This window comes from Danio rerio, chromosome 23 (assembly GCF_049306965.1).
Source record: "Danio rerio strain Tuebingen ecotype United States chromosome 23, GRCz12tu, whole genome shotgun sequence".
NCBI lineage: Eukaryota > Metazoa > Chordata > Actinopteri > Cypriniformes > Danionidae > Danio > Danio rerio.
Window position 1 is genome coordinate 25,953,286 of NC_133198.1, and position 14,409 is coordinate 25,967,694.

The window sequence follows — 14,409 nt, forward strand, 5'->3', positions numbered from 1 at the left end:
TGGAAAGCGTAAATTATGTAGCCTGAAGTACATATGGCTGCATTACATCTTTAAAAGGAACAATATGGGAGGTATGACGCTGTTCCTTTTCTCGCTTAACAGCTAACCGATTACGTCCGTATGGACGGCTTTCCCGATGTTACCAGTTTGTCCAGTAGCTTGACATGTACATCGTTGGAGTTGACTGTGACAATGTGGTTTGAGTCCGGTAAAGAACGGTTCCAGAAAGCAGGTAAGACAAAAACACAAGCTAAAAAAAACAAGTAAATAACAGGGTGAGAATGTGGTAAAATCTAAAAACGTGGTAAAAATCAGGCAAGGGATTTTCTTTTTCTGGATTGCTTTTTAAAACACTGTCGGTTGGGTTTAGGGAAATGGGTGGACTGTCGGTTGAGTTTAGGGGAAGGGGAGGGTGAGGACATCGGTCAGTTGGTTAGTTAGTAAGTCAGTCAGTCGACAGCGGCCTCTGGTGAATTTATGTGAGAGCAGCAGGTGCAAATGGCACTCAACAAAATTTGAGATCTAAAAAAGCATACACAGTGACCTTTTCGGAAATTTGCGAAAATAAAAACTGCTAATAATCCTGGGATGTATTTTGTTCTATACAGAAACGTATATAGGGGTATGTAATGAGAATGAGCCTGGGTTGGAAAAGTCATATTCTCAAACTTCAAGATAAATAAGAGTATGAAAGGAGTTTATTAACTGATATCTTCACATTTAATTTTTTGTTTGTTGTTTTGTTTTGTTGTTCTCATTAATCTTAGACTTATCACCCTGCAGCCCAAGACTGGTTACCCACTGAAGTCAAGCAGGGCTGAGCCTGGTCAGTACCTGGATGGGAGACAACATGGGAAACTAGGTTTCTGTTGGAAGTGGTGTTAGTGAGGCCAACATGGGGCGCTCAACCTGCAGTCTGTGTGAGTCCTAATGCCCCGGTAAAGTGAAGAGGACACTGTCAGTGAGCGCTGTCTTTCAGATGAGACTTTAAACCAAGGTCCTGACTCACTGTGGTCATTAAAAATCCCATGCTACTTCTCTTAAAGAGGAGAGGTGTGACCCTGGGTTCCTGGCCAAAAGGGCCATGACTGACCTTCAATCATCCCCATCCACTGAACTGGCTTTATCACTGTTTCTCCACTCCACCAATTGCTGTGTGGTGAACATACTGGCGCCGTTGTCCTGTGGCTGCCGTCGCATCATCCAAGTAAGAAGAAGGTCACTGATTCGAGCCCTGGATGAGTCAGTTTGCAGTTTGCTGTGTGGAGTTTGAATTTTCTCCCCATGGTCACGTGGGTTTCCTCCGGGTGCTCCTGTTTCCCCCACAGTCCAAAAACATGCGCTACATGTGAATTGAAGTCGGAGCACTCACTCGGGTCTGCGCTGGTTAGAGATTTTTAAATTGAACAACAACAACAACAACACAAAAGATAGTAACTTTAAAATTCTTCTAATTATGTTTATTAGCTCAGCCAATAGCGCGCCACTGCTGGTCATGTGATATGAGCACGGTATCATGCAGTATCTAGACATTCTATTCTCTAGAATGTGTTGACTGCATTCTATTCTTCATCTCTTGTAAACTAAAAAAAAAGTGTAAAAAAAGTGCTGTTTAGTTGTTTACTTGAAAAACTTTTTAATGGGAGTTGCATTGATGACTATACCTTCAATTACTCTTGCAGCATTTTTCACTGTATTAATGCTGATGATGGGGAGAGAGAGACAGTGTTTTTTCCGATATGGGCAGGCTTCTGTATTTTTCTGCTCATGTCTGAAAGGCTGGCTCCAAGCATTAGGGGTGGGCTTTTGCTCTCTGATGGTTTTCCAGTGAGTATTTGTCAGGTCAGACTGTGCACCGCCCGGCGGTCTCCGCTCCTCTCCCCGGGTTATTTATTACCTCTCTCCCCCGCCGGCAGCGCTGTGGCTCCGGGGCCGCTGCCAACAACGGCGCGGAGGCGGGGACGACTGTAAGGGGGTTTTCTACATCCGACAGAGAGACTTTAAGTGTCGACCTATGCTGAGAGAATATAGAGAGAAAGTTATTTTCGTGTATTACTGTAGTCATACCGAGGAAAGTATTTATCAAAATAGACAGACCCAAATGAAACCCTTTAAAATCTGTTTGTTAAGAAGAAGTGAAACATGTATTTGTATTTTTTTTAAAATACAAGTAGCCTATTTTTCTATAACAGTTTTGTTCATATATCAATCCTCTAATATGTGAGTTTTAAGTTAAAAACTTTAGACCTGCTTTAAAAGTGTTACCATTCGAGATATTAAACAGTCTTTCAATAATAAGACCTCCTAAATGTTACTTTGTTACAGTCTGAAAACCTTTAGATCCAAATAATAAAATGTAAACAATTTGATTACAGACAATGCAGAATCAAGTGCATAAACAACTAAGACCTATTGTATTATAAATAAACATGTTTAGCTCTTATTCATCTTGATTTGATCAGTTAATACATAGTTTATGCTGACACCTGTTGAATGATGTTTTATTAAATGTATTAAGTAACATGTTTTATTTCTATATTAAATTATTACTATTATATATATATATATATATATATATATATATATATATATATATATATATATATATATATATATATATATATATATATATATATATATATATATATATATATAAAACTAATGCATTTTCAAGTGGATAAACACAACTCATGTTTTTTATAGACTGATATACTTTTATCTCTCTTATTTATCTCAATAGACAAGTGCCAGTTATTACAAGATTTATATTAACACCTGTTGAAGTAGATGAAAATATATATCATAAGTTCAAAGCCTGTCACAACCATTATTTTATTTCATTTTAGACCAACATTGTAATAAAAAGTGGATAAACACAAGATCATAGTCTAACTCTTGTAGCGAGAATATTGACAAAGCCTGTTATAGGTTATAAAAACCAAACAAAAAAGCATGTATAGCATTTACTCCAAAACAAGATCTATTAAATGTTCAAAGAGAAATAAGGCAAACAAATTGGGAATCTATTACTGAAAATTAATCATGTGAAGAGGGTTATCGGGATTTATTGTCTATCCTAAATAACATATTAATAAAATATGAAGAGCTTGGATGCAAAAACCTCAGTTATAGATACATTAGTAGTAGTAGTTGCAATTTTTTTTAGCATTATTATAATTGTTTAATGCATATTAATATGTTTTCATAAACTAGGACAAAGTTTTTTTTTCACATTTGCTTTTCCTCAGTAATTTTAACTTAAGTTTGTCTGTATATTATTGAGCATGCGAGGGGTGACCCAAACCTCATATAATAAAACAACAGAGTAGTTGCTTCAGCATGCTTGTTGTGAAATGTGAAACCGTTGCAGTGAGTGGGTGGCTTTCATTTTGATGAGCACGAGGAGGATGCCACAGGTCTTGTTCTTCTGCTGATAATGTGGGGGCTGAAAGTTCAGGGGAAGCCGTCCTGAACCCAAACTGTGGGCTGAATGTTACATTGTCATCTGTAGATTTAGGGGAACCCCTCCTTCATAAACTGAGTCACCAGCGGTTTTAATGCAGAATGGAGTGGGGGTGAGGGGGCAGGGTATCCCCGCGGGGGATCCTCACACTGTAGCTTACAGGGATCTCCTGAGCTCTCAGAGAAACTCTGACCTTTACATTGTTTCCAGTTTTCATCTTATTTATGTTTGTGGGGGCGATTTTGGATTTCTACATTTAAATGGTGCATTGGAAATCTCTGATCGAAGTCAAAAGAATGTCTGAGGCACAATTTGTGATTTATTCATTTGTTTCCAAAGCTTTCACTAATCCAGTAAGATTTACTTGATTTCACAAAGCAAAATTAATTGACATATTATGAACAATAATAATGAACTTTTCCTTAAAAATATTTAGGTAGTTCAAACAAAATGTGAAACTTAAATTTTAAAATAAAATGTAATAATTTTACTTCTTTCTAACCATCTCAAAACCATTATCTGTTTACACACATCTGAACTGTCCAGTGGTATTCAACAGTACAGAGAAAATTCTTAAAATGTTAATAAATTAATTTTAATCTACCAAAGAATTCAGTGGCAGCTTAATGTTGTAGTTTTTGTTGTTGCAGTTGTTGTTGCATTCACTTAAAATAATAAAACAGTGACTTACAGCAGTCATTTTTACTACCAGTTGTACTGAAGAACTGAAAACCTGTTTATGATTTGTATGTGGTGTCATGTTGTGAACCAAATGAAATTAGAGTTGATTAAAACTTGTTTAATTAAAAACTTGCTTGACAATAATATATAATGTGCTGGTATATTATTATATTATATTATATTCAATTCAATTCAATTCAGCTTTATTTGTATAGCGCTTTTACAATGTAGATTGTGTCAAAGCAGCTTTACATAAATGGTCATAGTAACTGGAACAGTGTGGTTCAGTAACTGGAACAGTGTGGTTCAGGTTTTAGTGTTTAAGTTCAGTTCAGTTCAGTTTAGCTCAGTTCAGTGTGATTTAATCATTACTGAGAGTTCAAACACTGAAGAGCAAATTCATCGATGCGTAGCTCTACCAATCCTGAACCATGCGAGGCAGTGGCGACAGCGGAGAGGGAAAAAAAACTTCACCTGATGGGAGTGAAGAAAAAAAACCTTGAGAGAACCAGACTCAGTTGGGCACGACCATTTTAATTTCTCCGCTGGCCAAAAGTCTTGTGCAGAACTTCATTCGCCGTGGTTTATGCTGGAAGATACTATGAAGAAAAAGGTGCTGCTTACTATTTTTATGTAAACTGTAATATAATACAATTATAATACCTAATAATGGTGCCAAAGTACCATTTAAAAATTAAAAAGAAAAGGGAAGTTGTTTTTTTCTTCAAAGTTTATAAAGTTGCAAATTATTGTATTTCAAATAAAGGCTTGTATTCATTAAAGTACAATGAAAATTAAAATGTATTTAGCAGAACAATGATAATAATAATAATAATAATAATAATAATAATAAATAAATAATAATAATAATAATAATAATAATAATAATAATAATAATATTTCCCATTGTTGGGTTGCAGATGGAAGGGCATCCGCTGCGTAAAACATATGCTGGATAAGTTGGCGGTTCATTCTGCTGTGGCAACCCCTGATTATTATTGGGACTAAACAAAAAAATAAATAAATAAATAAAATTAATAAATGAATTAATAATAATAATAATCACCATCATCATCATAATAATAAATTGCAGCCTTGGGGAGCAGAAGAGATCTCTTTCAAAACGTAAAAAATATTAATTTAAAAAATATATGTGGCTTTATTTTCATTAAATACAGAACGGTTTATAGCCACATTTTCTATCTTTAAGTATTTGTGCTGTGAAGTTCTTACAATTATTATATAATATCTATTATTATACACAGGGTTAAGATTATATCAGATTAAAGTATTAAAATCGCCTTTCCAGCAACTGTCACCATAAAAATATGGGCTAACAAGTCAGCAAGAGAAGCATGAATTGATACACTAATATAATGTGATCTACTCCACATGTCTGACAAGAATAAAATAAGAAATGTATCAAAATGTTTTGTCTTTTTTATAAATAATGTATAATGCACTGTTTACAGGTCAGGACTGCATGTTAGATAACTTACAGTGACCTTTATCTGCATAGAGTAGCTTGTACAATTAGTCAACCAATCGTTTTTTATTTTTTTAAACAAGAAAGAATCAAGTAACCAAACAAATGTAACCACATAGTTGTGTAAGAATGGAAAAATAAAACCTAAATGAAATTATTTCTCTGAACTTTCTGCAGTGACTGGAAACAGTGACGCGGGCTCGTCCGTCGCGGACCCCCTTCAGTGGGCTCGCGCTCGCGCTGCCTCCGCTGTTTAAATGGGCCAAGTTTGAGAAGCGGCGGAGAGTGCAAATCTTGTTTGGTCTGGGTCTGTGAACTAAAGCGTGACTTCAGCGACGTATTAGGGGTTAAAAAACGAAGGGGAGAGAAAAAAATCCAAAGTCCCATTAGCGCCAGGCATCATTTGCAATCGAAAAGGCGCACATAGATAGCATAATTGTCTCTATCTTCGTCAGATATGAAAATGCTCCAAGATAGTCTGTTTCACTACCTACCCACTGTGCATATACTACTGAACATTTACGTGATCTACACTACACAAACACGGGCTTTTATGTGTTAAAGCCCTAGCTGCGTTGTGCCTGGACATAAATAAACTCGGAGTGGATGCAGGATATAAGCGTAGCGGAGTTGCCATAGCGATTATTTTAAAGGAAACGCGGGATAAACAATCATTAAAGCACGCTCAGCAGCGCTAATATCTGGCGGAGATGTCAGGCATTAGTCCGATTAGATGTGGTGGGCAGGAGCGCGGGGAGACCCGTCATGCGAGCAGAGCACTGAGGAGAAGAGTGAAGTGGTGAATGGCTGAACTTAAGCGCTCTGCTGTCAGGCAGCGACGCGGGAGTCGTGCGTAAACACACCGGTGCGCCTGGAACTCCGCGAACAGGGACACAAGTTGGGACGCATGAACTGCTAATCACTCGTTGCCGGCGCTCCGCTTCGGGTAACATGCCTGCCATCAAAAAGGAGAGACTGGATGGAGAAGACATGGCATTAGCCGCCTTCAACCAGCCTGAATACCTGGCCCCTTTAAATGCCACCGCTATCCCCGTGGTGACCCCTCATCCGCCGCCGTACGATCACATTTTCGCCCATCACCAGCGCGCGTACTTGGGCTTTCGCGACACCGCGCTGCATCAGCAGCACCTTCACCACCACCCGGACGACTTCATGCTGGAGAGCTTCTCGTCTATCCCGGACTTTCAGCCGTTTTTCGACAACGGGGAGCCTTGTATCGAAGTGGAATGCGGGGAAAACAAAGCACTACTGTACATTAACAAACTGTGCCAGGGCAGCAAAGGGCCCTCCATCAAATACCGGACTGAGTGGCTCACCCCAAACGAGTTCCAGTTTGTCAGTGGAAGAGAGACAGCCAAAGACTGGAAACGCAGTATCAGGCACAAGGGTAAGTCAGTTGCCGGGTGCACACGCATGGATGTTACTTTTGAAACGGGGGTTAATTGAGCTTTAGTCCTCTTCTTGGGTTAACAGAAGAGCTTTTTTCTGGATAGAAATGTGGGTTACTCAACTGCTGTAACTTTAGTGCGTTGGGAACTAGAGCTCATTCTGCTTGGAGTCGAACGACTTTGGATTCTCACTGCTGGAACAAAAAGGTGAACAATAGTTTTGACGCACGTGGATTTTGTATGTGTTAAATAAAATCAATGTTTTGAATAGCATGTTAAATCTTTTGAGGATAAATTAGACGCGTAAAGCTGGTTTTGTAATGAAGTAGAGTAGATCAGGTTTATGTCACCGTGGCACATTATCAAACAGTTGTGGATTAAGCTTTTGTTTACTAAAATTTCAACCGCATTCACTGTTATCAAGTCTGAAACTTAAATTTTATATCATTTGTATTAACGCTCAGCTGATATCCCTACTCTTTAACAGTGTTTTACATTGTATCATTAACCGTGTCGTAATGACATCTTTATTTACATATAGGCTAATCTAGTTTGTCACGGTCATCTCATGTCTATTAAGTTTATCACTTTTTAAAGTTATAACTCTCTACTTCATCGGTTAGTAGTCGATAAGTACAGTTAAAATGTTATTCAGGTTGTCACAAATTGTAAGGCAGCATTTTAACTTCATTTTTCACTTTTAGTAGGTTTATATCCTTTATCTGCCTTCTTTCTCTCTAAACATCTGTGTTTAGAATAATATTAAGTTTTTGACTCTATTTTTATATTGTTAACATAGTGAATTAGAGTATATATTTATATATCATTGAGTTTTTGTTATGAAGTGCAGTACATCAGAATTACGATACATTGGCACGTTATCATATGAAGCTGCAATTGTGTATATATGGATTTAAAGTTGAAAAACACTATATTTTGTAATGTTACAGTATGTTGCATAACTTTGGGCTGATTTACCAGCTCATTTGAAGTATTACAGGTCACTTGAGTTTATTTGCAAAGGTTTCAAGTCTCTTTTCAGGTTCATTTATTTTGGTTAACAGACTAATTTTGTGCATCTGCACTCTAGGTATGACTTTTGGTCACTTGCTGTAAATAAAATGAATGTCCTTTAAAGACACTTTTGGTGGAGATCGTTAGTGTCCTGCGGATGAGTTTGACAGATGGGTGGACGACTGCAGGAGCTGTTAAAGTAGTCAGTGGAGGGGTGCGTTTAGTTGCTTTGAGTGATAAGAAGCAGGTCTATTCATGATAGACTATTTTGAAAAGAAAGTTTGCTGCATTATGGTAAGCTGAAATGATTGTATTTAAATGATAATCTTCATTTTGTTCTGCATGTGTGCGTATACACCCACACAAATCTAAAAGGAAGTTTTATTTTTTAGGGAAAAGTCTGAAGACACTTATGTCCAAAGGAATCTTACAAGTACATCCGCCTATCTGTGACTGTCCCGGCTGTAGAATTTCATCTCCTGTGGTAAGTGTGCTATTTAGATTGGCTGATGTTACTTCTATGTTTATTGTAGTACTTCAGATACAGTTGTCAACATTTGAAGTGGATCATCACCTTTTATCAACTACTGCACAACAGCCTTTCTTGTCTTTGGACACTTAAAAAAACATTTTTGATCCACTTTAAATTTTGACTACTATATGTGTCGATAACTTTCTCTTTTATACATGACTTTAAGGTATAGTTCACTCAAAAATGGAAGTTTCTCATCTGTTCGACTCTTTTTTTAAAATATGTCAGCAGTTCATACTCACTATTGATTGCCTATTTTTTCCACACAGTGATCAATCAATAATAAGTGATTAAATAATACTGAAATTGTCATTTGTTGATGAACTATCCCTTAAAACATTTTATTAACACTACAGAATTACAAAGTTTGAACATTGTCATGCTGAAAATGCCACATGTAAAACACACAAAAAAAACTTTTTGCAATTTTATGTGGTGAATGACACACCATTGCTGATGAATTACATGGTTTGATGCATTTTTCTCTGAACTGCATTAGAAATGTTAAGAAGGACAGTGACTTGCTGTCAGTGTTGTCACGGTTGTTTCTCAGAAAGTAAATAAAGACCCAGTACAAGGAAATGTGAAATGGTTGCAATTGATTGTTTTGGTTTGTTTGACTCCGAGCTGCAATGTAAGGTCACAGATTGTCTGTAGCAGATGTGCGTGCAGAATACACGGCACGCTCCTTATTTTCACTTTTCCAGGACGCTTCATCGATCATGTAGTAGACAAAACTAGTTCAGTGTCCGTGAAGGTCAGAAAGAAATTGGGAGTAGTTGAAAGATTCATCTCTCTAGAGGGCATTTTTGCAGATTTTTTTTGTTGCTCTGTTGGCAATGTCACGGACAGGGATCATATCCTAAAGTTAATCAGTAATATTAATAGCTGATGTATGGAGCTTCGTATCTCTTTTTGATATCTTCCACCACAGTTAGAACAATCAGCTTAGTGCATTGTGTGTGTGTGTGTGCACTCACCATGCTGGCTAGTGGTTGGCTGCTTGCAGTATTTGTCCACACAGGTGCTGTGTTCTTTTATCTGAACTGAGCGCGTCTGTTGCCGCCTCTAACGGTTAATCTGGAGGGGAAGGGCGTAAGAAGCTTACTGAGCTACTGAACGTAGCTACCGGTGATTACTGAGGCAGCGGCACGCAAAGCGAAGGCGCTTCAGATAAGCTGGAGGTGTTTGAGTGATGCAGGTAAACGACTGAGGAGGGCCTAAGCCAGAGCCAGAGGAGATAAAAACTTAATGGCTTAGTTGTTTGGGGCCCTTATATTACCTCTCACTGAGGGCGTTAGAATCTCATGGAGGCTGATTTTGAAGATGAAGTCGAGGAGGCTTGTCACTGGCTCTGTCTGATGCTTGTCTTATCATTCCCGAAGTGAAAGAGTTCGGCAGTGCCGTATCATCTGATAGTGTTTGGATGAATCAAACCCTGACTGAAATTGTCTTGCTTTAATTGGTTTAACCAGCTTTCATCTGATTATTTAGAACCGCACGTAAAAGTCTTTTTGAAGTTTTTACATTACTTTGAAACATTTATTTTTTTTTCTTTTATGTGCTGTGACTTCATCTGATCTGACTATGTGGTGGAATGAATGCAGTATTTGATCTTTGGTATGCATTATGTACTTGACCATTTAAAAAAAAAATACCCCATGTGCGTGATGACCTTATCTTCAAATCTGGTGGCCCACTTTTGCATATTTGGGTATCTATTGCTGAAACTGTTAAAATATTTGGTATCGATATATAGATATCGATACATTTTTGGTATCAGCCAATTTAGCTGTATGTTACTGCCTCTATACAGTTTCTCCCTTAAAGGGATAGTTTAGGCAAAAATGAAAATTACCTGATCATTTATTCTTTCAAAAGTTCTTTCTTCTGTTGAACACAAAAGGAGATATTTTGAAGCATGTTGCATAGTAGGAAAAAATACAATGGAAGTCAATGGGTCCCAGCAGCCAGCTTCTGTTGTGTTGTGTTTAACAGAAAAAAGAAACTAGTGAAGGGTGGGTAAATGATGACTGAATTTTAACTATCCCTTTAAGGCTACAATAAACTTCAGGTAAAATACCACAACAAAAATCAGGACAAATTGAATTTGTTTTGAAATAAATTAAACTTTACGGAACATTTACCTTCGGCTGGTAAACACTTTTAAGCTACGATTCATCTGTTAGAATAATGCAGCAGGTAGGTGTGGCTCTGGGGCTCCTCCTTTTTTGACTAAGAAATGGTCTGTGGTTCATTTTCTCTGTTCAGTCCATTGTGGTCAGGCTTCGTGAATACAAACATAAACAATGAAGAGCTGCTTATTAGCAGAAATTGAGCACTGCCATTTTTTCATGTTCAATACTGGAGCTGCTTTCTTTAAACCGATCAGCGTTATGTAAAATATGTGGCGGGACTCGGGTGCCAAATAGTAGAGCTGTGCAAACGTCCTCATCGCTTTTACTAGATGTTTCTCGCTTTTACTGCTCACTGTAGCTTTTAATCACAATTTTTTTATTTTAGAGGAAAAAGTGCAGCACATATATACATATTCATTATTTCTGCTGGAAGCATATGGCTTCTTGGGTATTTTAAACTTTATTTACTCATAAATAAAGAAAAGAGCTCTGCTGTGGGTATGTTGGGGCCTTTTAGAAATATGCAAGTTTAGCACAACTAGTGGCACCTAACAGAACTGCAAAATTCAGTTTAGTGGCAGCATATTTGTTTTAGTGCAAATGCATATAAAAAATAATGCATTTCTGCTTTAACCCCTTGACTGCCTGCTCTATCAAATAGTTTGACTGTTTTAATAATGACTGGTAAAGTCATTGTTGGTTTACAAAAAATCTAACAAATATAATCCTGTTGCACTACTACACTTGATTTTTGGTTTTATTGTATATAAAAAAAGAAAACATCTTAAATGAGATTCTGAAATATTTAGTGCATAATTCAAAAAATAAAGATGATTTAGTATTCAAAAATGTTTTATTTTGAATATTTAAAAAATAAATTGGCCTTATACTTCATATTTTTTAGTTTTTTAGTCATAGTATACATATTAATTCCGGTACTTTTATCATAAACCCACATATCAACCATTTGGTAGAGGTGGATATTTTAGAAATTATGGGATGCGTTAAAAAACAATGCATTGAGTGTGTTAACTAGCGACTTTGGGAGTTAAGAAATGCAATCCAAAAATTGTGTTCTTGGTAAGGGCAGTTAAAGGGTTAAGGAAAGCATTGATGTTTATAGCTTTATTAAATGCTTTACGTATCCTCCATTGTTCTGCTAAACAGCTAGCCATGCAACAAACTTACCTGAATTGTTTGAGGTAATGTTGCTCTATTGAAGCTGCCAGATAAAGAGAATAGTATTCTTTTTTAGTGAATCAAACAACGCATACTTACAGCTACAGTGGAGAAAGGGCTTTTAATGTGACTTTACAACCAGATAAACACCAAGAGTACATGCACCCATTTGTTTTCACACAAGATATTAATCTTAACAAGTTAATGCATCCGTATGAAATAAATGTTGAGAATACATTTAACACCTTTGTATTAGGGGTTGTTTCTTCAGTCACTCTTAATTCGCTTACTTTCACTGTGCATAAAGTCTTTAACGACTTTTAATCAATCTTTCTGACAGTATATGGAATACTTTTAAAGAAGTTTGCTGGATGAGAGAATGAACCATGAACCATATGCTTTTTTGTGTTTTTTTTATCATCACTTGAGAAGAGCTACTGTATGCTAATAAGGTCACTCTCAGTTGACAAAAGGCATTTGACCCACATGCCATACATTTGTAAATAATGTGATGACATCTAGGTTAGGCTGCTATTGCACACATCATCCCTACTTGCTGAAAGTGTGAGTCACTTCAGTTATTGAACGCATTTATCAGTTACTTTTCAGAACTGAACTTTGTATGAACCACATTTAGCGATGAAGTGATTCTGTTTGATTCTGTAAATCTATAATGCTTCTGTTTGAACGAATCTTTTGCGAATTGGCATTTCCAGCTCTTGTCATGATTAAATGAAAATGCTTGTTCAAAACAACAGGTCCTGTCACGCTCTATGCAAATAATTATGGCAGCATGCTCTATGCTGGCGTTTGTGGTCTTTGAGGGGGTGACAGTTTTCAAGCTTACAATGTTTCATCAAGACTTTGAATCATTTTGGAGTGGCTCAGTTGTGATCGTTACTCTAAATACTCAGTGACCGCATCTTTAACAGCTTTTCTTTTTTTTTTTTTTTTGGTTGAGTGACCATATCAGAGACAAGGCCTTACACTATGGTAAACAATTTCTCTTCAAGTTCACGGTATTTGCATTGGTGCTACATGCAGGTGGTGCACTCTTAAACTTTTGATATTAAATGATTTGTAGATTTGAGCTTGATGACACACAAGCATTGTTTGTCCAGATTAATGTATGATCATGTGTTGTTGTCTCTTTAAGAGTCATTCAGTCGGCCTGGCTGTTGTCTCCCAGGAGAGTTGTGCTTCCTTTCCCCTGTTTTTTTAGCGGAACTAGTGGAGGCTGGCAGGAAATTACACTCCGCTCCGTCTCGTAAATATCTCTTCGGATCTGGGCTTCCCCCCGCTGCGTCCTGGGTCAAGAAAAAGTTGTCACTGGGGGGTTGGGAAAAAGATCGGTTAAAAACACAGAGGATGGTGATGTCGCAGTCTAAACATTTGGAGATGGTCCTTCAAAGAGAACTATCTCAGCAGTTGTTGATGTATTCATTGCACGACTAGTACACAGCCTTCTGAGGCAAGAAGAAACTGTATGTGATTGGAATATTTACCCAGAAATTAAAATTCTTTCATTATTTAGTCATCCTCGTGTCTTTGGAAAACTGCAGACAGCTATTTTTCCTGTAAAATGCAAAATGTGATGTTTTGGAAATCATTGCATATATAATCTATAGTGAAAAAACAGCAACATAAAAATCTTTTCTTGTAGCTCAAATCATAGATTTGACTCCCAGGAAAAATTGTTTTATCTTTAATGCAATTTAAGTCAGTTTGGATAAAAGCATCAGCGAAATACGTAAATCGAAAAATGCTGAAAATATGGAAAAGGAGATTTTATATGTGTGGAACAGACTTCACATCGTTACAGATAATCTTCCCATCCAATGAAACTTGTTTGTTGACCTTTTTGTAAAATCACTCTAATATAAAAATGGAATGTTGTGAAATGACTTTAGTTAAAACAATATATTTTTTATAATAAAAAGTTGTAGGGCTCAAACTAATTTCTATCCATTGGTTGTAGATGAAATCTTGATGCACACAAAAAGTTGTTTGGTGAAGTGAACTTTAAAGATAACTGTAAAAAAGCAAATATTTAAGCATCCACATAAGAAAAAAGTTGTCCTGACAGCACTGTAGCTAATTTTGAGTGTTTGTTTAATGATAACCAATAAACAAAAGGTTAACTGAGTTGGTTATGATGGCAGATAAAGGGTTAAGTTGACTAAATGAATAGAGAAGTTGATGTCACTGTACCATTGAGTTATGACACTTTGATTACACATTACAAGGTTAAAAATTACTAATAAGCAAACAGATAAGTCTATCAAAAGGAAAATGCATGTACAAAATTAAGAGTGAATTTTCATTTTAGCCGTCAGCTAAAAATGAAAAGTGTCATCTTTTACACATCCTCACATCGAGTAGGACCACAAAAGATGATTTGAATAATGTTTGAAACTAAACCTTTTTGGTTCTTATTGACCTCTGTTGCTCATTCATTCATTCATTCATTCATTCATTCATTCATTCATTCATTCATTCATTTTGCT

At 36.7% G+C, this 14,409-nt stretch overlaps 1 protein-coding gene and 1 long non-coding RNA gene across 7 annotated transcripts in view; one reads left to right on the forward strand and one right to left on the reverse strand.

The window, feature by feature from the left end:
• Positions 1–677: 677 nt before the first annotated feature.
• LOC141380490 (uncharacterized) lies at positions 678–9,628 on the reverse strand. The gene is made up of 3 exons (XR_012398496.1): positions 9,566–9,628; positions 1,665–2,017; positions 678–1,583 (listed from the first exon to the last, which is right to left on the reverse strand). It is a non-coding gene; the product is annotated as an uncharacterized lncRNA (long non-coding RNA).
• samd11 (sterile alpha motif domain containing 11) overlaps positions 5,911–14,409 on the forward strand; it is a 103,703-nt gene continuing 95,204 nt past the window's right edge. For 2 of the 6 annotated variants that reach the window (XM_073938974.1, XM_073938975.1), the window contains exons 1-2: positions 5,911–7,038; positions 8,446–8,537. In XM_073938974.1, coding sequence (XP_073795075.1) covers positions 6,582–7,038; positions 8,446–8,537 — 549 coding nt within the window. In that variant the 5' untranslated portion in view covers positions 5,911–6,581. Of the gene's footprint in view, positions 8,348–8,445; positions 8,538–14,409 lie in introns of all 6 variants that reach the window. The other 4 variants (XM_073938977.1, XM_073938979.1, XM_073938976.1 and 1 more) reach the window with 3 other exon arrangements.